Source organism: Phoca vitulina, unplaced genomic scaffold, assembly GCF_004348235.1.
Source record: "Phoca vitulina isolate PV1807 unplaced genomic scaffold, GSC_HSeal_1.0 scaffold8, whole genome shotgun sequence".
NCBI lineage: Eukaryota > Metazoa > Chordata > Mammalia > Carnivora > Phocidae > Phoca > Phoca vitulina.
The window spans coordinates 41,657,870-41,682,079 of NW_022589711.1; the positions used below are offsets into that span (position 1 = coordinate 41,657,870).

At 41.6% G+C, this 24,210-nt stretch overlaps 1 protein-coding gene across 1 annotated transcript in view; it reads left to right on the top strand.

Annotated features, from left to right (window-relative positions):
* The window catches only part of ARHGAP31 (Rho GTPase activating protein 31), a 98,896-nt gene that overhangs the window by 44,392 nt on the left and 30,294 nt on the right, over window positions 1-24,210 (top strand). Inside the window, exons 2-3 of the mRNA XM_032406612.1 lie at window positions 16,517-16,619; window positions 18,988-19,132. Coding sequence (XP_032262503.1) covers window positions 16,517-16,619; window positions 18,988-19,132 — 248 coding nt within the window. The remainder of the gene's footprint in view (window positions 1-16,516; window positions 16,620-18,987; window positions 19,133-24,210) is intronic.

The following is a 24,210-nucleotide window of genomic DNA, read 5'->3' on the forward strand; positions in this document are numbered from 1 at the left end:
AAGGGATTACTATTCGTTCTGTAATTATACAGAACAACAGGCATAAACTGGAACCAACCAAGGACACCAGGATTATGGCATCAACTTATAGGAGACATGCCCAGGTCTCACTGGTAGAAAGGTGCAGTGGAAGGATTGAACCCAGGCAGAGTGGCTTGAGAACTTGTCCCCTTCACCAGGAACAGTAGAGGAGGAGATTAATTTCGATGAATTCCTTCCCACTACACTCAAATCCCTGAAGATGAGGCCTCTTGTTTTGCTTTCCATTGTGTCCTTGACACGAGCACCCACCACCCAAGTATAGAGTGGGTGCCAAAAAATACTTGATTGACAGCTGAATCTGGGAAGCCTTCATGGAGAGGGTGGGACATGAGCATAGATTGAATAATGGAGAGGACTAGGGCAGGGACTACTTTCTCTTTCTTGATCTGTCCCTCTTTCCCGGATGTTTGAAGGAAGATAAGTGAGAGATGGCCATTAAGTGAGCTAAGCAAGCGATTCCAAACCAAAATGTTGGGACATGATCAAGGAGAAGTGTGCGCTTGAGACTAAGCCATGAAGGGCTCTCTTTCAGCCTTTGCCCACCCCGTTTATGCGGTCACCCAGGCGTGGCCGGCCTGCCCTCTCCAGTCTCTCGGATCCCATGGATCGAGAACTGCTCGCGTCGCCTGGGTCCCGTGGCACCAGGGCTGCTCTGTCCTCCGCATAGAGCTGATCTTCTCAGTTAAGTCCCCCAGAATTTCCCCAGCCAGCTCAGGCCTGCTTTCCTGTGTGTTCCCAGCAGAGCCCCCGGCCTGAGGCTCCCCTCCCACGCCCACACTGCGGCGACAGGCTGCTTGGAGAGTGCCTTCACAGCCTGCAACTTCCACCTCTCTTCAGGGAACTTAAGCCTGGGACAATTCACTGCCAGCCTACATCCTCTTTCAACAGGAATCAGGAGGTCTTTAGAACAATAAACAAACCCCTCCTCCTTGCTGAGGATCAGCTACTCACTTTTTAAGAAGAGAGAGCAGATTTGTAGAAGAGGAGAGAGCCTCTGGTGGCTGACTCCCTTTCCTCTCTCTCCAGAAAGATACCATTAAACCCGACTGACTCCTGCCTGACAGCGGTAGAACGAACGAGAAAGGGCTCTTCCTGACATTTTTGTTTTACCCACAATTTCACTGCATGTAACTGAACTAACTAGAGTGTCAGCTGAGGTCATGGGCAGTGTCTTATAAGTACAAGATACTTCTTTCAATCCCAAAAGTTTGGCACAGGATTTTACATGTGGGGATTCAATAAACACACTTAATTTGGTTTGACTGCTCAGGGTGTGCCTAAGCTTAAATATCATAAATTGCTTCTGGCACTGAAGTGTGTGTTAGTCCGGGCCAGAGAGAGGCCTACCAGGTATTTAAACCCTAAGCCTCAAAATTTAAAAGAGAGGAAATCCTGCTCCCTTTTCAGTACTCCTGCCCCCTTTTCTCAGGCTCTCTCCAATTCTAATCTTTGCCACCATAGAGCTGGGGGACCTTGAGTAGGTCCCCAAACTTCCTAGAGCCTTGCGTACCTGGCACTGAATCAAGCAGCTTCAACAAGAAGATCTTAAGGCCCCTCGCAGCTTTGACATCCCAGAATCCCAGGATGCTGGTTGCCCAAGCAGTGAGGAGCACAAATGGAGTATGGAGGCAATGGGTGGGGGTGGGGATGGGGTGGCCAGAAAGGAGAAAATAAATATGGAGCTGGGAAGGAACAAAGCCCGGGAGACAAAGGTGCACTTGGCCTCTACTTTGGTCTTCGCTAAGACGATGGCACCTTGCCATGTGCCCCATAGGGTCCAGTTGATGCCTGCATGTGCGGGCCCAGCCTTTCCTTTCACTCCTTCATCGGCGAGCGCTCGCCTTGTTCCGGGGCCGCTCGGGAAAGGGCCGATCACGAGCCTACCAGCTGAGCTCATGAGCAGTGTCTCCTAAGTGGGGTAGGATGGAATAGCTCCTCATGGAGTTTACAGAATAGATAAAAAGCAGTTGTTTAACAGCACAAAAACAAAACCACTCGATTGAGTATCAAGTGTCTATCAGTTACTCTAAAACTGTATAACAAGTCCTCCCCTCCTTTTGGGATCAGAGATGGCTTCCCAGAGGAAGCGACCTGGAGGTGAGTCCCTCAGTGCCTGGATCTTTCCCAGAAGGTCTCTCCACCTCTTGATTCTCCTCACTATAATTGATCCTGATGGATCTTGTAAAACACCAATTTCTTACCATTGTTTCCTTGATGGAAGCTTTACAGTGGCCTCGTTGTATGCAAATTTGAGTAGAGACTTAGTCTCCCTTTGAAGCCTCTTCTAGGCTGTTACACCCAGGCCTAGCTGCTGCCTTCTGGCACCCAGAATGCCCCGGAGGCATCCCCAACCCCTTCCCTGACCCCTTCTGAGTACCCAGGAAAGGGATCAGGACCTGAGCCTTAGCATTGAAAAGCTGCCCTTCCCTGCGCTACCCTTGGATCAGATCTGACGCTCACATTTTCTATTGCAAACAGCAAAGTGCAGAAAATTCCAATCCTGAAGCTGTTACAGGAAAAGTGAGAACAAAATTTAGAAATTTAAAGCAAAAGAGATCTGTTTGATATTTAGCTCCTCGTACTCTAGACATGAGGGTATCTAAGTGGTACACTAGCATTGTCTTCACTAGTTGTCTGCATCCTTTATATATTCTGACTGCCTCGTCCTCTAAGAAGGTGTCCGGAAATCTGACAGTAGTCCTCTGTGCCATCTTCATTACAGAGCCGTAATCCTAGGTATACCTGGTGAAAATCATTTGTAAAGACAGGGGTATAATGGTTCTGAGTGAAGAGAAGAGTGAGCACGTTCTGGTAATTGTAATATCTAGTCTCTGAATGAGTGCTGGTTCCTCACAGAAGACATTCAGAGAATAGGAGGTCATTTTTGAGCTGCAGGGCCTCACGATAAAAGCTTGAATATCATCATCCCTTGCTGTTTTTAGAAACCACAGATTGCTACTAATTTTTGCCTGATTTTATGTGAAGGATAATACATTACCTGCAAAGGTAAAGATGAAGTCTTTCTGCAGGAGCACATCTTTTGTTGGGAATCTGTCTGATTCACAGAAAAAGTTGGGGAAGGGGAGTGTGTTAGTCTCCGAAATACTCTACATCACATGCCTCAGCTGTGTTCCTTGGGACCGCAAAACGGAAACTCCCAGCAATTAGGATATCTTGATTTGCATCATAAAATAATGTCCAGAATTCTAGACAAGAGAGCAGAGATTTGTGTCCTGTGTTGGGCGGTTTATTCTGTTTGAGATCACAGGAAAGTTGTGGGATAGCGCACTTTGGTAGGAGGAAGGAGGATGCAAAGGCACGAGCGGTGGTCTTTGTAGAACTTCCATGGGGCTGCAGAAAGTACTGTCACGAAGACCCCGCTAGCCCTGCGATGGACCTTGGTCTTCGCAAGGGAGAAACACAGTCAGATCTGTGCTTTTGAAATCTCATCCTGGCAGCCGGCAGTGAGATGGATTGGGTAGACTCTGATTCCTAAAAACCCCAACGATGTCATCCCTCTGCCACCTCCCCAATCCTTTCAGGTTCAATTGCTCCAGGAGCTCCTCCCAAAGTCTTTTAACAAAATTCTTAAAGAGGACCTCTCTCTGAATTTCTCTAAGAGTAGTCCTGAGAATTTGCAGGGGAATCACCTAGAGTCTATACTTCCCTGAAGCTGCCAAGGGCTTTTGCATGCTAATATGTGAGAACCTCAAGAGGCTGGTTTCCAGGCAGGCCTCCTTGCCTGTCTCAACCATCGGGAACGAGAATCTCTTCAAGCCCTGGGTCCCGTGGTAAATTCTGTGTATGTAGATGCCTGATGCAGAGTCTTAGCATATGAACACCCAAGAGATTTTAAGTGCTAACAGAATGGATGAGATTTGGTGATTTTTTTTCTTTTGCTCAGCTATATTTTTATATTTGCATTTATAAATGATAATAATCCTTTTTTAAAATTTAAAGAAAATAAATTTAATGAGCACCTAGTACTTGCAAGCACCGAGCAAGCTCATGTAAGAAATGAGTTGCCCCAAAAGGGTTACATACTGCAGGGAAGTGCCCTTGTTTTCAGCAGGAAAGAGAGGCCTTGTAACAACAGGAAGCGCTGGGAGGCTGAGGAACCCAGGCTTCCAAGCAGAGCTGTTCTGGAAACAATGGCTGCCTGTGGCTCAGGAATATTGGGCAGGAAATGAAAGGATGCTGGGACAGGGGGTACAGCGAGGAGCTGATAAGCACTACCTGGCTGTTCTTCACGTGGACCTAGAGGGTCAACGATGAAGTTGTTTTTTCTAAATGCTCCTCATCTTTCATCAGCAAATTTGGTTTTAGAAAAACACAGAAATGAAGAGAACCCATGGTGCCATAGGTCTGGAAACTATTAGGAAGCTGAGCCTCTAGGGAAACCAGAAGGTACAATAAGCAAGAGAAGGTATTTCTCACCCTCAGGGCACGGTCACCTCAGATGGGGGTGGGGGTGGGGCCTTCAGATGGACTCACACCGTTTCAAGCTAAGTCCCCAGAGGACTCTCGCATCCATAATAATAAAAATAGCATTGAGCTAATAGCTCAGTTATACCAAGGGAGGTACGTATAAACCTTCTGAGATTGAAGTTTATATTTATTTAACACAAATTTCCATTCATATGGGAAGGGTAAGCTCGGGAGACATTCATACAAGTAAGAAACAAAAACAAAAGTAACAAAAACGGAAGAGAGCGATTTGCCCTGGAAGACCTAGATAGAAACCAGCAGGGGTGAGGACTTGAACACTGCCGGGAAAAGTCAAGTCTGCCTTCTCAATCTCGAGCCCGGCTTCATCCAGGAAGTTCACGCGTCACAGGATGTTAGACCTGGAAGGAACTTTAGTGGTCATCTAGATCCAAAACCTGCTCCTGGTACAGATGAAAGTCTGAGGCTGGGAGTGCCTATTTTTTTCCCCCCTGGAAGAAATACAGCTGATTCGTGTGGCTTTAATTGATAAGAACCCAGCCCCTAGTACCTGTGGGAGAATTCAAAAGGCGAATAGTCACTCTCCTCAAAGGTCTGACATCTGGTACCTGGGGATCCAGGCGAAAACTCAGCTTTCTTAATTCATTGTTTTACATCCTTGTCCATCATCAGGTTGCTCTTGGACAGGAAATCACCTCTGCTTCCTGCTGCTTTCTGGTCTTCCTCATGCCTGGGCTGTGCCTCAGTTTCCCTAGCTTGGAGGTCATGTTTATAAAATGTACTGGAAAGTGCATGAACTTTGGACTTGAACAGGCTTGTGATGGCACCCTAGTTTTGCCACTAGCTGTTCGACCGTGGACAAGTCAACCAACTACACTGCATCTTAGTTGCCCATCTATAAAATAGGAATAGGAATGCCTACCAGTCAGGGTTGTAAGAATTAAATAAAATAATGATCGTTAAGCATGATACTCCACACAGCATTTGATGAGTGCATCCCATGACCACCCACTAGGCATGCAAAAAAAAAAAAAAAAAATGTGGCCTGGATACACTCTGCTGAGAAAAAAAGTCACATTGTCCTTGTTTTTAAGATGACTGGTGTTAGTGAAGCATACCATTCAAGAAACAGGTTTATTTTCTCTGTTTATCTTTTGTTAACCTGCTCAGCAACCATCCGTTCTCCCCCTGGGACTCTCCCTGGAGGCATATGCGATCACATTCTTTATCTGTTACCAAGATAGAGCCTCTATCCATGGCATCCCTAGAAGCAGGTGGCAAGGAAGAGGGGCTGCTGGTCCAGGGACTAAAACCTTGATTAGGTGACCAAAACTGACTGTGGCCTTCATACAGTTAAATTGAGGATTTAAATGATTTCTTGGCAATGAAAAGGAAAGTGATGCTCACAAGCTGGGCCTGGGAGTATACTGAAAGGTCAGCCCCCCATGGAGTGAGTGATGCCTGCCTCACAAATATCCTGGGAACAAAGTCAAACAGTAGGAAGGATGAGCACTTAAAAAGTCTACAAATGACACACAACCCAGAAGCCTCCATTTTCAGCAACAGGACCAGGTCCTTTTGTACTGTTCCTGAGGACAAGGTGAACCGGGCCACCTAAGCCCCAGGCAATGGAGGGGCTCCTGGGAGGCTTGTTTTCCCCGAATGCAGCCTCCTCCCTCCCACCCCTTGTCTCTACTCAGCACTGCCCTTCCTCAGGGGCCAGAGCCACCTCCCTCCTCCACCCCACCACCAGCCCTTCTGAGGTTGTTTCCACTTGCCCACTAACTTGCTGACAATGTGTGGTCCCAGATATTTCCCTGCCCTGAACCAGCCTTTTACCTCTGAGTCAGAAAGGCACTAGAGAAAATTCAGGAATCAGCTAGAAAAGAGTGAGCCTTCTCCCCTTCTCTTTCATCCTCAACAAAGCATAAAAGGTCCTCTCCACTGACCTTCATCTTTTTCTTTTTGGAGCAATAGGTTTGGGGTAAGTCTTTTCCCTCATAGTATCTCCTCTCCCTGCCCAGTTTTCTCGAAGGACTATTTCTTGACAGGAAGAATTCCTGGTGAGGCAGCTAAGAGTCTGGTCCTAGAGCTGATGATGTCCAAACATCATCCTGCAGGCAACAGGGAGCCACTGAATGTTCCAGAGGAAAGGAGCTGTATCATCAAGTTAGTGTTTTAGAAAGGTTTGTCTGGTAGTGGAGATCAAGATAGAACACAATCTTCCTGGGCTGTCATTAAAAACTCCCCCAATTTACCTGAACGCTTCTCCACCAGACTGGTCTGGTCAGCATTCCTGGAATTCACCACATTGTTTCTTGCTTTCCCACCTTGTTTATACCATTCCCTGCACCAGAAAGTGGGTGGCATTTATTAAGTGCTTATTATATGCCAGGCACTTAACCAAGCGTTCTGCTTGTGTCATAGTATATGTTATATACTTTACCTCACGGTGTACCATATCGCATCAGAGCATCTCCCATCACTCCCTCAAACCAGCGTCAAGAGTTCTAATGGCCTAGCCTGGATTTGTCCTTCTTTATCCACCGATGTCACACATGTGAGCCCTTCGGGGTGAGGGTCCTGTCCCAGCAGCCTCTAGTGTGGTCCCCATGTACCGTCAGCACCCTATAAATGCACACGATCTCCTCTTTTGTACAGCACCCCAAAGCCCTGCCTGACCTCCCCCACTGTGTGTAATCTCTTTAGGAGGACTTCTATCACATTTTTTGTGCCTCTGTAGAGCCCTTAACATAGTTTGCTTGATATTCTCATACTGGCCAAGTTACTTAACACCGCTGAGCTTTAGCTTCCTCATTTATCAAGTAGGGATGAATACCTCCCTCATAAGGTGGCCGTGCATTGGGTACAAATAATGGATGAAAGTGTAGAGCTCAGGGATCAGCACAAAGTAGGTGCCCAGGAATTCCCATTCCTTTCTTGTCTTCCTGGGGACAAAGGTCTTACTCACCTTTTTGTCCTTGGGGCTAGATGGCTTCTCTATACATTTTACAGAGAATCATTGTGACTGGGAAGGACGGGGTGCATTGATAGCAGCTGGGGCAAGTTAGGGTATGCACCAGAGGGAGGATCTGGACACTCCTACAAGGAAGAGCTGACTTGACTTGGTATCTGAGACAGAGAAAGCGCCTAGAGGAGGGACCTCCAGGATGCAGCCCACCATCGCGAGCCCAGCTCTGGAACAGAGCTAGTCCTTGGCCACACCAGGCCAGCAGGTCAGGCAAATACTTGTATTTAACAAGGAATAATTATCTCAGTGGGGTCATCGGAGAGGATTTCAACGTTTAGAAATTGCCTCACTGACTTCAGCAGGCCCTCTGGCTTTTTTAATGAAACTTGTTTTGCGAAAACCTAGGTCTTTCTTTAAAAAAATTATTTCTACCCCATCCTCATTACAGAAAATTCAGAAAAGCAAAATTTTAAATATAACAAAGCAAAAGGCTTTTTGGTTTCTACCACCTATAGGTAACTGCTATTAACATTTCAGTGTGTGTTATTTTTTATCATGTAAGATTTGGGGAAGGGTGGTATAAAAGAGAGACCGTCACTATATGGTCTTTAGATTTGTTTCTTGCTTTCCAGCTTATTTATACCATCAGGGTTTTTTTTATTATTATTCATTAGAAATTTTTTCTAGTTTTATGGAGATATCATTGACATTACTGTATGAGTTTAAGGTGTACAGAATAATGGTTTGACTTACATATATTGTGAAATGATAACAGCAATACGTTTAGTTAGCATCCATCATCTCCTATAGTTAGGATAAAAAGAGAAAGCAAAAAAGAAAAAAAATATTTTCTCTGTGATGAGAACTCTTAGGATTTACTCTGTTACCAACTTTCCTACATGTCATATAACAGCTTTACTAGAGTCTTCATGCTGAACATTATATCCCTAGTACTTATTTATCTTGTAACTGGAAGTCTTTTGACCACCTTTCTCCAATTTCCTCTTCACCTACTTTCTGCCTCTGGTAACTTCAATTCTGATCTCTCTGTGAGTTTTGTTTTGTTTCGTTTTGTTTTGTTTTTAAGATTCCACAGGTAAGTGGGATCATACAGTATTTGTCCTCTGCTGTTGACTAATTTCACTTGGCATCATGCTCTCCAGGTCTACCTATGTTGTTGCAAATGGCAGGATTTCCTTCCTTCTTATGGCTGAAAAATATTCCTCTGTGTGTGTGTGTGTGTGTGTGTGTGTGTGTGTGTGTGTACAATCCATTGATGGACACTTGGGTTGTTTTCATGTCTTGGCTATTGTAAATAATGCTGCTATGAACAGGCAGGTGCAGATATCTTTTTGAAGTTAGTATTTTCATTTCCTTTGGAAATATTCCCAAAAGTGGAATTGCTGGATCATAGGGTAGTTCTATTTTTTTAAAACCCCCCATACTGTTTTCCATAGTGGCTGTACCAATTTGCAATCCCACCAGCAGTGCACAAGTTTCTTTTTTCTCCGCATCCACACCAGCATTTGTTATCTCTTATCTTTTTCATGTTGGCCATTCTAATAAGCATGAGGTGATACTTCATTGTGGTGTTGATTTGCATTTCCTTAATGACGAGTGATGTTGAATATCTTTTCATCTGTCTGTTGGCCTTTTATATATCTTCTTGGAGAAATGTCTATTCAGGGCTTTTATCCATTTTTTAATTGAATTTTTTGGTGTTTTGGTTTTTAGTTTATTTATTTTTGGTTTTGTTTTATTTTTTGCTTTTGAGTCATTGAGTTCTTTGCATACTTTGGATATTAACCCTTAATCAGATGTAAGATTGCAAATATTTTTTCCCATTCTGTTGGTTGTCTTTTCACTTGATTATTTCTTTTGCTGTGCAGAAGATTTTAGCTTTATGTAGTCCTACCTGCTTATTTTTTATGTTGTTTGTGCTTTACGTATCATCTCTAAAAACTCATTGCCAAGACCCATGTCAAGGAACTTTTTCCCTATGTTTTCTTCTAAGAGTTTCAGGTCTTACATTTAAACTTAATTCATTTCAAGTTAATTTTTGTAAGTAATGTAAGATAGGGGTCTGGTTTCATTCTTTTACATGTGAGTATCTGATATTATCAGCACCATTTATTGAAGAAACTGTCTTTTCTCTATTAAGTATTCTTGGCTCCCTTGTCGAATATTAGTTGGCTATATATACTTGGGTTTATTCTAGGATCTCGATTCTGTTCCATTGATCTATCTGTTTTTATGCCAGTACCATACTGTTTTGGTTACTATTGCTTTACAGTATAGCTTAAAATCAGGAAGTGTTTTTCATTTTTTTATCAACATATATTGCCTGTGTAACTTTTTCAAGAAGAATTTTGAAATAGATATTAACCATGAGGTACTGAATGCCTAAGGCCTGCAGTAGTAGAATTTCAGGCATTTGGGTTGTTAAGGGCAAGGAACCCATCAGCTCTTCTCAAATGGATCTCCATACTTGGCCACCAACTCATGATGGGGAGGCTTTTCTTATTCCTCCCCAACTGTAATACTATGAAAAAAGCATGGGCTTTGGAGTCCGTCACACCTGGTTTTGGAGCCCAGCTCTGGCATTTACTAGCTGTGTGATGTTGGGTAGCTTACCTAACCTATCAGAATCAACTTTCACATTTTCAGAAGGGAGAATTTCACCTATTTCATGGATTGGCTATGATTATAGAATGGAGAATGCTGTTTAAAAAAAAAAAACAAACATCTAATGTGGTGCTTGACACATGATAAGTGTGGGATCCAGGTATCCATGGAGCTTGGAAAACCCATCTGGAGAAAAATGACCAATCGCCTGTTCAGCAAAATATTCGAGTGCTTGTGTTTTCAGTGCCATTCTGGATGAATGAGACACAGTACTGTCTTCAGTGCCCCCAAGGAGCTCACAACTTAGTGTTGGATAAGAGTAGGCTTGCAGTAAATATTTGTTGAATTTCATTTTTTTGTTGTTGTTAAATTTCATTTTTTATGACTTTTTTTTCCTTATAGTTCAAAATTCAAAAGTATAAAAGAATATTTAGTGAGAAGTCTCCCTCTTACACCCCTAGCCCACCCCTTAGGTCCTTCTCCTGTAGGCAGCTAAATTTAATGACTTTATTATGTGTCCTTCCATAAATATTTAATGCATATACAAATGAATTGCATATCTATTCTTCTATTCTCTCTTTTTAACAAACAGACGCTAGCATACTGTCATGCTTGTCTGCATCTTGTTCTTTTTGCTTGACAATATACCTTGGAGACCACTCTATATCTGTACATGAAAGTTTTCTCATTCTTTTTAATAACTATATAGTATTTCATGGCATGGATGTTCTATATTTATATAAGCAGTCTCCTATTGATGGACAATCTTGTGCTATCACAAAAATTGCTGCAATGAAATAAGCTTGCCTATATGGAAATATCCTGGAATTGAGGTAATGAGAATGTTCTGAAATGTGATGGTTGCTTAACTCTGTAATATACTCAAAACCACTTAACTATATGCTTTGAAAGGGTGAGTTTTACAGCATTTGAATTATATCAGAATATTTTAAACATAAAAATTAAAAAAAAAAACAACACTTTCTTCTGAGGAAAACATGCCAAAGCCTGAATATATTTAAATTTTTTTCCTTAGAAAATTAGAAAGCAGTTAATTTCCTTTTTTAAAGAACAGAGAACATTATACTTCTTAAAATTAATACCACACAGGTGTGCCTGGGTGGCTCAGTAGGTTGAGCATCTGACTCTAGGTTTTGGCTCAGGTCATGATCTCAGGGTCGTGAGATCAAGCCCCGGTTGGCTCCATGGTCAGGGCAGAGTCTGCATGAGATTCTGTCCCTCTGTCCCTACCCCCCACCCTGAGCTCTCTTTCTCTCTCTTTCTCAAATAAATAAATAATAAAACCTTTTTTAAAAGATAAGAATAAATAAAATCAATATTGCACATTTTCAAACATTTCTTTAACTCCACACTAGGCCAGGAGGAAGAGAGTAGAAAGAAGTTACAAGAGGAGGAAGAAGAATCAGAGGGGAAATGGGGGGGGGGGGGGAACAGCGACTTCTAGGCAAGCTGAGACTCCCAGAGGCTAGAGGGGAGCATGGGACAAAAAGCCTGAGCTGCAAGACAGAAAGGGTGGAACACAAAGAAAGAGCAGAAGTTAGCAGAGAGAGAAATTTCCAGGAGCCACTGGGACAGCTCTTAGAGTCCCCGGGGGTGGAGGAGGGTTCTCTGCTGATAGCCAAGAATAATGGAAAAGTAATTGAATTCTTTACTCCATCTCATGAAAAAATGTCATAGGACCACCTCATTCACAGCACAGCAATGCTGCTTAAAGACCTCACTCTCTGCCCAATGCACAGCAGCAGAGTCTAGAGAATTTCTTCCCTGTGCAGGGGCTTGTCTCCCTTACCCTTTTACCTTCCTCCTGCAAGTATCAATTCTTCTTCACCCACCCGTGGCCCTTGGTCCTTTCTAGCACCTCAGTCAAGATGATGAAAATATCCTTCATTCCTGAAAGTTTCCCTGACCCCTTCCCAATTCCTACCTCCTGCCTCTCCCCTGCTTTCTCCGACTATAAATTAGTGTGCATTTGCTAATGTAAATGGAAGTGTACAGTATGTACTCTTTTATAGTCTGGCTTCTGTCATGCATATGCTATATCATTCTTTTTTTTATGGCTGAGCAGGATTCCACTGTGTGTATACACCATTAGACTTCACTTTAAAGATTAGAAATGCAGGACCCAGAGAGGGGATGAAATCTGATTAGTAGAAGACCTTAACAAAAATCCAGAACAGGGAGGAAAGAGGACCATGTTTTCCTAAAACCCAAAAGCACTTTGCACTATGACATCATATGGCTGCCATGAGCACATCAGTAACCAAGCAAAACTGTGCTTGTTCCAATCTCTGTCTCCAGATCTGATCAGGTCCTGGGCCACAAGGGGAACCGGGGCAGCTTAGCAGACATTACTTCTGGGGGGACTCAGAGAAATGCTTTAACTGCTGGTCTTTTCTGTACTAAGCCCTTGAAGAGGTTAGGAATTGAGGAAAGAAGTGCCCCACATTATGTATAAGTATAAAATGTCTTTTAGTTGTACCAGGTTGGATCAAATGAGACAAAGGACTTTAAAATGTTGTGTCAACTGTAAGGCATAAATCAAAGGCAGAGTTTTCTTTTCCATCAGAAACTACTTCAAGATTTATTTTGTGCTCAGATTAAAATTTAACATCTAAGATTGCTGATCCAGGAAAAACAAAACAAACAAGGGTCTTCGAGAACCTTCAATGAAACAGTTCAAAGAAGTTATAAAATTATATCACAATCAGCAACTGTGTGGACCTCTGTAGGAGGGGACTTCAAGTTCTTTGGGTCCATGATAAATCCTACAGAACTAGCTCTGTGACTCTGACCTCTAGCATCACTCCTTCCCATGCCCAAAGTGACAGTGAAAGCTTTCTTTCCATCTATCACCATTCAGCTATTTGGTGTCAAACTTCTACCCTGTCCAGAATCCTAGGGTGTCCCCAATTTGGTTGGACTCCAGGGACAACAGTCTAAAGAAATCTGAGGCTGCGACTAAACTCTTGGTAGCCCCTGCGGCACCACACACCAGTATTACTGCTAGACCCTGGCTACCCTAAGTGTGGGCAGCAAGGTGGGCAGTGTTCCCATCATCTGGGAATTTCTTAAAAATGCAAATTCTTGACACTCTTCCCCCATTGGAACCCACAAGTAACAAGATCTCAGGGATTTGTGTCACATTAAAAAGTATGTGAAGCTCATGTCTAGACTAGTGTTTCTTCAACCTTAGCACGTATCAGAATCTTCTGGATGCAGCTGCTGCTAGTGCACCTGGCCGGGGGGCCCCAGTCTGAGAACCACTGCTCTGGCTCTAGAGCTAGATGATTACGGAGATGAAGTGGATCCTTTCCCATTTGCTGGGTTGATGGAGAATCCCTACATCTCCAACTCAGCCTGAGAGAAGCAGCCAGGGAAGCTAACACTCCTCAGAGACTGGGACCATGGCCTCCTCCCCTGAGTTGTTTTAATATTGCCTCTTGTTTAAACAGAGCTGTGGACGAAAGGTTCTAGGCCCCTGTATCAAAGCCAGAGTAAATTTATGGCAGAGGCTCCATCCGGGAATGTGTTTTCTCCACCTTTAAAACAAACAGACCCGAGGTGCTACAGCTAAGAGCTATGGTCCTGGGAGGGCCCTACCTGAGAATGGGATAGGACGGGTCGGTGACCCTGCACAACCCCTTCTGTAGAGTGTTTTGTAAAGGCCCTTCAAGGCCAGGGCTTTTGTCTTGAGTCCTTCTTGGGAATGCTCAGAGCTCTTAAGTCCACTTGTGCCCTGCACGGCCCAACGACCATATACCTCGGTACGGAGACACACTGCAGAACACACCAAGGCCAACCACAGCCGTGGGACTCTAATTCTAAGTCTGTACTGTGGGATCCTGCTGCCTTTGTGTTATGAAGACACACCTAAATGCATAGAAAAGAGACTTCAGACAAGCAAAATTATCTTCAAGTAGAAATATTTAACCAAAGAAGGACACAAAAGCCATTCCAAATAGTAGAGATGAGTGTCAGCTGGTAAGAGGTTGATCCACTCTACCCTAATCACCCACTGGATGAGAGGAGGCAAAATATTTTCACCAAGATTACTTCTCACAAATTATGAATTTAAATCACAAACAGGCTTCAAACAGGAATAATAACTGTCATTGTAGAATGCTTATTATATGTCAGGATCCATTATCCTCATTTTGCAGATGTAGACTCTGAGAGACAGAATTATGACATATGTATTTTGCTCAAGTTTACAGAGGCAGTTTGATATCCAAACATGTATTCTCAACCATAAACCAAATGTGGCAGGTTACAAAAACAACAGCTTGGCGTGGTAGGGAAAGAGTTGACCATTATTGTGCATGATAGGGGTTAAAAACAAAAACAAAAACAAAAACAAAACGAAAAAACCCAAAACAATTTTTTTAAGCATTGGAACTCTCTTTGCCTATTTATTTATTTATTTATTTACTATTTATTATTTAGAGGCATGGGGTGAGAGACAAATCTCACAAGGAACACTATCTCATACAACAGATCAAAGTAGAGCTTTTCTGGTGGAAGCCAGGCAGAGGCCCTGGACCCCTTCCCATCCTCACAACCCCTCTGGTCCCGCCCTGTATTCATTCATAGTGAGCGGTACTACCATGCAGGTCTCTGCTCTCAATATTTCCAAACCCAAGTCCATTCCTTGCCTGCTACCCACCTGGGATAACGAAGAAGTTCTTCCCCAGTTCCGGTCATGAGAGACAAGGGCCAAACATGGATGTGTCCTGGAGGGGAATGGTCCTGGGGGTGCACAGCCTTTGAAAGATGGGTGGAATACTTGAAGTAGACAAGTTTTACTGAGCATCCAAAGTTACAGTTAGTAGTTTAAAAAAATGGTCGGAGAATTGTTTAGAAAATGTTGTAATAGGGACTCCAGGGAGAGTGTTGTGTCTAAATACCTGGTGTCTACTTACATAAAAGCCCAGCCCAACTTGGAATTGTGTGCAGGCACCATCATGTACATTAAGCATTAATGGGTTGGCATTAACTCTAAGCCTAAGGCATTCATGGATTGGGTGTATTCTAGGGGGAGGGAGCACAGTGCCAACCCAGCTCTAGCTCATGGAGTTCCTACACCCCACCGCCTCCACAACTGAAGACTTCGGTGCCCAAGGCTTTGGTAGCTCCATAAAAAACCACCATCCACAGCACTCTCTATGGAGGGACCTCAGGTGGATCTGTCCAGGGACCAAAGTGGCAAGTAACTCGCTGCTCTCTCCATGCCATCCAAAAGGCCTACAGCTGCCATTCTATGGCACTGAATTGGCTGGGCCAATCAGGGTCAGTGTTGAGGAGAGGTCGGCATATCCAGACTTTTCTACCTGGGCATTGAACTTCTGGAGTGGCAGGAATTCAAAGGGCCATGTTGGTCCCTTTTAGGTGGTCCATTCAATCAATGGCTGGTTTGACCCATTCAGTGGTGTTGGTGGAGGGTGGTTCTCACCTTTATTTTTTTTTTAAAGATTTTATTTATTTATTTGACAGAGAGATAGAGAGAGAGCACAAGCAGGCAGAGCGGCAGGCGGAGGGAGAGGGAGAAGCAGGCTCTCCGCTGAGCAGGGAGCCGGATGTGGGGCTCGATCCCAGGACGCTGGGATCATGACCTGAGCTGAAGGCAGACGCTTAACTGACGGAGCCATCCAGGCGCCCCTGGTTCTCACCCTTAAAAAAAAACACTTTAGCCTGTAATCACTTTTGACATTCTAGTAGACATCTTCAGTCTCTTTTCCTTTGCATCTTTTTTAACATAGCTAAATTCACAATGTATATTTGAATTTGTGCCTTGTTTTTCTTTTACTGACTTCTATCATAAGCATTTTCCCATGTATTAATTACTTTTTATAAGCAACAGGTAATCTTGAGTGAGGTAAGTAAGCTTATCTGCACCCTTGGTTTCTTCATGTGTAGAATATAGACAATTGTATCATGCAACAGTCACCTGGAAAGCTTTTAAAACACAGATTGCTGGGCCCCACCTCCAGAATTTCTGATTCAGTGGGTCTGGAGTAGGGCCTGGGGATTTGCACGCCCAACAAGTTCCCAGGACATGCTGATGCTGCCAGTCAGGAGACCACACTTGGAGAACCAGTGAAATGTGGAGATCGAGTTGTGGGATTTCCAAGGTCACTGCTGGTTTCAAAATCTAAGTGTTTGCATATTTTTCAAATTCTTTGAAAAAACCCAACCAACTTTTAAAACACATGACTTTTCTAAACTTTAACAAAACCTCATGATTTTTTTTAAATACGAAAGAGTATCATCTACCATTTAGAAGTAATTGTTTCCACTTGTAACTCATATGCATTCCATACTTGCTTCTCTTTGAAGTTACCTGTATTTTTAAAAGGATATCTTTAAAGGACAGTTAGACTTATATCTAATACTTTATTGTTTTTCTTTACATAGTTCCATATGTATTGAAGAGCTGTGCAGAATTTATAGAGACTCATGGCATTGTGGATGGAATTTATCGGCTTTCAGGAGTCACCTCAAATATACAAAAGCTAAGGTAAGCTGAAAGAATAGCCCCCAAAAGAATTCTCCCGCGATCCTTCCTCTGTCCATAACTCCGCCAGTGCTGGGAGTATTAAAAACCTGAAGGGGTTGAGGGAAGGCTGGCAGAGCAGATCAGTGTGATGTTTTCAGATGCCAAAGTGTTCTTAATCTAATCAGGAAATCCTCTAGTCTGATGTAATTCTTTCCAACAAAAGCTCCTGAGGGTTTTTAATCTGTTTCTTTGTCTTGCACCAGGTTTATCCTTCTTAGGTGGATTCAGTTGAACTCAAATGATTTAGATCACAAGTTAGAACAATGTGATTTATTATTCACTTGCCTACCCAGAGCTCAGTTAGGTCCCCATTCAGAACTTGGAGATGATGCGAGTTTTTCTGTTGACACAGACTCAACATTTGACAGTTCACTTGGTCAGGAAATAAAAAATCTGCATGATAGTGCATTTCTCTCAATGAGGTTGATATTTTAAAAAATTATGGGTAGATGAACTATTTCCAATTCTATAGATTTATCCTAAACAATTCTAAAATATATCCTAGAATTTGGGGGAAGAAATTTCTATCACATTGAATTAAGAGTACAATAACCTTGGGGTGCTGGGTGGCTCAGTCGTTAAGCGTCTGCCTTCGGCTCAGGTCATGATCCCAGGGTCCTGGGATCAAGCCCCGCGTCAGGCTCCCTGCTCAGCGGGAAGCCTGCTTCTCCCTCTCCCACTCCCCCTGCTTGTGTTCCCTCTCTCGCTGTGTCTTTCTCTGTCAAATAAATAATTAAATCTTTAAAAAATAAAAAAAAAAGAGTACAATAACCTTCACACAAAACACAGATACGTATGTGTGTGTTTTATATGTATTATACATATAAAATAAAGGGAGTAGATATATAGTATATTTACAGAGTGTTTTATCAGGTGTTATTTTTATATATCTCTATGTTTAATTATAAGTGTAGACTTTTAAAACAATAAAAACGTTCATGTTAGCATTAAATTGAATAGATTGTACAGTTAATTCATCTTCTGTCTTCTTCCTCTGATTGGGTTTTCGGCCCCTCCTCCCCCCATCGCAATTGTAATGACATTCCACGAAAGGAATAAGACATCCTTTTTACTCCTGTTAAAAACTAATTGCTTTGTTGCAACCATCAATTTTAACAGATCTATGTACTTACATAATTTCACTAATTTACCTGCGTGACGTTTTTTAGCGTTTCAACAGCAAATACTTTCTAATGTTTTACCCTTAGCTCTGAAATAGACGACACAGTACTTGGTATGGTGGGAGAACACTTGGGCGATAGCCAAATTCTTTTTCATTAAAGGACAGACCTAAGCCTCCGCAGGGAAATTTTGGCTAAATAAATGGATAAGCTCCAAATTTGTTCTTGTTCTGCTCTTCTGCTCTCTTAAAAACAAAAACAAAAACAACAAAAAGCCGAAGAAACAAAAAACACACTGGTGAATTTATAAGGCGCTGCAAGGTTTTCTTTTCAGGGCCCCACCCAGCTCCTTTCAGGTTCAGACAGCACCAGGGATTTCCCCACTCTTTGTTAAAGGGCCAGAACCAGGTGACAGGAAACCGGGCAGGGGGCCGTTTTTGAAATGCTGGCTCTGTGAGTCCCGTTGAGTTTGCCACTATTCGGCTGACCAGATGAATTCTCTCAAGAAACTTAACTTCTCCTCTATATGAAAGCTCCAATTTGTCACTTTTTTAAACAGGTTTTTAACTTGTAAGTATATATTATTTGAAGCAGTGTATTCACATCACCTTGGTCAAGAAATATTTTTCAATTAGAAACAAGGCCTGGAATCTGATGTTGTTCCCAAACACCTCACTGTACATTGTTCATAAGAAGATATTTATAATCTCATCTATCCTGTGGGAGTCACTATCAGGCAGCTTGGAAGGGTTCGAGTCTCCAGATAAACAAGTTTGTTGACATGAGTATATGGAGATGAATGATAACAATCTGACTCACCCTGGTTTTGGTCTCTCCTCCAAGAAAGAGAAGTTCATTTAGAACAATCTTTTGGAAGAACTGAAATCTCAAAAGGCTTTTTTTGGCAACAAAAATTCATATTTCCCCACTGTTCATAACTGAGACTGGGACATAATGCCCTGAGAAATCCATTTGTAAATGGGCATTATGTTTTTCCAGTGACAGCAGCTTTCACAGAGAAGATCCAGACCTGACGTGGAAGACTTCCCGGAGCTTCCTTGTGCCGGGAAGAGAAGGTCATCTTGATGGAGGTCAAAAACAGAGTCAGATCAGCAGTTTAGGGTCTTTTTACCCTTAAGCAGCCAAGCAGCTGCTGACATGGAACACATGCTCTCGGGATTGTTATGTCTCTGTCTGTGTTGTTTCAGGCAAGAGTTTGGCTCAGATCAATGTCCAGATCTGACAAGGGAAGTGTACCTCCAGGACATCCACTGTGTGGGCTCACTCTGCAAGCTCTACTTTAGGGAGTTGCCCAACCCCCTCCTGACTTATGAGCTCTATGAGAAATTCACGGTGAGTGTTTGGATTTCCATTATGGTTATCGGGTGGGACTCCTAGATGGGCCAAGGAGAGTTTCAACGCTAAAATAACAATAATAAAATTCATCAGATGGTTGACATTATCTTAGCCAGGTAATGGAAGTAGGATACTATAGTGAGGAAAGTAAGGTAGTGGGCCCATTGGCTAAATTTGTCCTTTCTTAGATTTTCAGAATCATGTTTATTTGTTTCAAGAGCTGGATTAGAATTATCTCCGTGTTTACTTAACCAAATGTGCCTCATTGTATAGGGGGAAGCTAAGCACCAGAGATGTGAAATGACTGGCCCAAGGTCACAGCAGGACAGGAACCTAAGACTCCAGATGTACACCTACAGCTAGTTCATTTTCATCAGGCTTCTCCTTTTGTAGTTCTTTTGGGGGTTGGGGAATGAGGTAGGCAGGTAGAGAAGGGAGAGAGAACAAACCCAAGTCAAGGGAGAGATCAGGAAGCTGGAAAGAGAAAAGAATCTAGGAAATGCAGCCAAGAGGAAGAGCAGGCTGGGCCCATGAGTTGGGTTGGTGGAGGGTGGATGGGCAGAATGCCTTACTAGCACCTGTGTGGTCACCAAATAGGGGCACCTGTAGGAAAAGTAGAAAGAATAAAGGCTTACAGGATGTCTGTAGAGATAGCATTAAAAATCAGGCTTGAACGTTTGGCTGCTGGGGTGGAGGTGCCGAGTAGGTGGAGAGATGGGTTTAACCAAGATTGAGTTTCATCTAATGAAGGGGGTGAGGAAGATGAGGGTGTATGCAGGAGAGTGATTGAAATAGTTGACCATGGAATTTTGTCTGGATAACAGGGGAAGTGAGGCCATAGGCACTGAGTGACAGTGAAAAAGTGTTATCGGTGGATTATTCATCCAATGAGGTCAATAGACTGTTAGAGTCGGATGGTCAGGGGGGTGCTTGCAATTAAGATTATGGAGGAGTTGCAATTATTGATAAGGACCAGGTCTAGGCTCTAACATGGGAAGCAATCTTTCTCATGGCTCCTGTAATAAACTTATTCTGAGCATATAAAAGTTTGTTCACTTCCAAACGATATAGGAATAAGTGGATGCATTTTAAAAGTTGGGTTTGGACCATTAAAATATATTTAAGAGTTTTCAATAATAGAGGGAAACACTCATAATGATAACCAGAAAAGAAAAGATGCATAATTTTACATTAAAATATGATTAAAAAGAAAGATGTTCAAAGGATTAATAGCCATTTATTTCAATGATGAGATTATAGTTTTCCCTGCTTCTTCAGACTTTAACTTTCAAAATCTCATCTACTAAGAGTATGTTAATTTTTTAATGAAAAAAAATTAGGCCAAAACACAAAGAACTTGGGCCTAGAGGTTGACTACTGGAGAAGCCAACACATACAAGCTGATGTGAAGTGTCAGGGGTTTGTGGACCCTAAGGCTGAAGGCAAATGAGCCTCCGCTCTGAGTGGCTAAGTCAAAAATAATGGCAGCCTCTAGCCATTGAAACCATAGAGGAGTCTTTCCTGGGAACCAGGAGGAAAAGTTGTGGGTCTCACGTGAGTCGGCCAGATTATAATCTGTGATTATTTCCTCATTTTAAAAGTAATCATATTTGGTAACAGTTTGGAAAATGGAAGGAAGTAGAAAAGAACCCTTTGTCTCCTCTCTTAAAAACCAAAGACAGCTACTCTTAACATGTGGGTATTTCTTTCACTCTTTTATTCCTCGCTTAGTGTTTTTGTTGTATTTTGTTTTCCCAAATCAAAATGGGATTTTATTGCAAAAATGAAAGCAATACAGGACAGTGTAAAGGAGAAAGTATAAATCGCTGGAAATCCCACACCCCAGGCATATCCCCTGCTAACATTTCAGGAGACATCATTACAGATCTCTCTCCTTTTCCCTCTCTCTCTTTCTCTCTCCCCACTTTCCCTTCTCAGTACTATATATATCGCTGCTTTGGAATGTTAACTCAACAATGTGACCATCTTTCTGTGCTAACAAATAGAGAAACACTATTTTTACAGAGTATTTTCTCATATGCGCAATGAATTTCTGAAGCCAGTTTCCTACTGATGAACATTTTGACTTTTTGTTTCTCAACACTTTGATTTTATAATAATAAATATTTTTGTATATATATCTTTATCCTTTTCTCTGTTTATATCTTTAGGAAAAAAATCATAGATTTGGATTTATTGAGTAAAAAGCTCTTACTTAAAATTTTGTTATGTATTGTCAAATTGTTCTCCAGAGAGATAAGAATGGTCTTTTCCCTGCAGTCTCACTAACACTCAGTATTTCTAATTTGTTAAATTATTTGCCAATCTGAATCAACCAAAAATATCTTATTTTTGTTTTAATTTGCGCATAAGACTTTATTGTCTTTTTCTACATAGCTTTAATCCTTTTCTCAGTATAATAATACATCTTAGAATATGATAGAATAGAATAGCATCATGTTAAAGAACAGAATGAGTCTAATTTATTTTAACTAAATTTCATTTTATGATAGTTGGGAGTAGATAAGAATTCTTATCTGGAAACTTCAGAAATATGTTTTTTTGTTAAATCTTGCTTATAGGCTCAGAACAAAACCCAGATTTATCTCTTCCCACTTTTGTTCCCTAAAATTGTTCATCGTTCTCTTCTCCCACAGCAACAGAGTAATACCAAAGCAACATTATTTTCAACTTGTCATCAGATTTCCAGGAAATCTAACATGGTATTAATACTAAAAAATAAAATAAATGTTCTGCTGTGCAACTGATTTCTACATAAGTAGGACCTAGTGAAGTTAACTATGTTGAGAAATTTATCATTTAATTGATTTCTTTGGTCACAATAACAAATTATGATAATATAAGCAAACCTTCAGGAATATGGAAATAGCTCTGTTAACATTGTCACACATTCTTAAAATGATTTATTTAAACCCACTTGCACAACTAAAGTAGAATACTATCTCAGTGGAATAACAGATAATAATGAGTTTATTTATTGAGTACTTACTATATGATAAGCTTTTTAAAATATTATTTCATTTAATCTTCAGAATAACTCTATAAAGTAGGTTTTATAGTCTCTTACAGATGAGTGTATTACAGATCAGGCTCAGAGACACTCTTGTCTGGGTTTGTACAGTTAGTAAATAGAAGGAATGATTTAATATTCTGTCTCAAAACTACCATACTATTTTAAAACAGAGTTAACAGCTCCTAAGTAGGCCCAGGTAGTCAGTAACTTAATATGAGATAAAGAAAGCATCCCAGGCTAACAAAGAATTCAATAAACGGTATTAGAAAAATTGACTATTGGGAAAGGAGGAAAGTCAAGTTACATTCTTACCATTTAACAGATTTCAGGGGAAAGCTTTCTAACAACAAAAGCAAAAGGAAAAAGATCACCAGAGACAAATGTAACAAACTAAACTACACATAATTTTTTTCTATATAAAAAACACATTAACAAAATTAAAAGGCAAATGGTCAACTATAAAAAACATTTACAATAAAGATGACAGGAGATTAATGTTCTTTAATTATACAGAACTCCTACCTATTGATAAAAAGAAAAAAGCCCCACATAACAAAAACCACCTGCTGAACAAATGAGCAAAGAACCTCAACAAACAATTCATAGAAGAAATATAGTTTTTAAAAAATTATAAATGCACCTGAAACTGATATAACATGGTGTATAACTAATCAATTTAAAAAAGAAAAGTCAGATAGGTAGACAGGTTTTTTAAAAATTTTATTTATTTGAGAGAGAGAGAGAAAGAGAAAGAGTACGAGCAGGGGAGAGGGGTAGAGGGAGAAGCAGGCTCCCCACTGAGCAGGGAGCCTGATGTGAAACTCCATCCCAGGACTCTGGGATCATGATCTGAGCCAAAGGCAGATGCTTAACTGACTGAGCCACCCAGGCACTGTAGATAGACAGTTTTGAAATGTAAAAAAAATTTTTTAATTTAAAAATAAAAATTATAAATGTATTAGAAAAATATATTTGCATATTAAATAATTTTTTAACATTAGTATTTCATGCAGCAATCCTGTGTTGACACTGGCTCTTTTATGGTGTTTTGTTGTTATCTTTTTAAGATTTTATTTTCAAATAATCTCTACACCAGCATGGGATCTGAACTCACAACCCCTAGATCAAGAGTGGCATGATCGGGGCGCCTGGGTGGCTCAGTCGTTAAGTGTCTGCCTTCGGCTCAGGTCATGGTCCCAGGGTCCTGGGATTGAGCCCCACATTGGGCTCCCTGCTCTGCGGGAAGCCTGCTTCTCCCTCTCCCACTCCCCCTGCTTGTGTTCCCTCTCTCGCTGTGTCTCTCTCTGTCAAATAAATAAATAAAATCTAAAAACAAAAAAACAAAAACAAAAAAGAGTGGCATGATCTACCAACTGAGCCAGCAGGTGCTCCTCTATGGTTTTCTATGTTGGAAAGTGTGAATTGGCTGGACACCTCAGAAAGTCATTTGAAATTACTACTGAGAATCCTAAAGTGCTCATATTTTTTAAATATAGTACCTCTATTTCTAGGACTACATTCTAAGATAATAATCAGATGTGTACACAAGTAACGGACTTCTAAATGCTTCATTGCAATAGTATAATACCAAAATGTGGGGAGTATCTATGTGTCTAACAACAAGGGATATGTTAAATAAATGATAATAAATCTATTATTTTTGGTCCTGGGTAGCCATGAAAAGTTGCATTTCTGAAGAGTATTTATCGGCCACAATGTAAAGTGAAATGGAAGAAAGCAGTATATGCAACTGAATAGGAAGTGATGCATGGTCATATTTGGTGCTGGGAAGTCAGGCAGATTGCTTCTTATATGCTTCAAATGTGAGGAGGTTAATAGTAGTATGTCTGGCTGGTAGGATAGCAAGTGATTGTGAATTCCTTCGTATTTTGTATTTTAATTTTGAACGCACATATTAGTTTCCTGTAGCTGCTGTAACAAATCACCACAAACTTAGTGGCTTAAACAACAGAAATTTGTACTCTCCCACTTCAAGAGCCCGGGGCGGGGGGGGGGGGGGGGGGGGGGGGGGGGGGGGGGG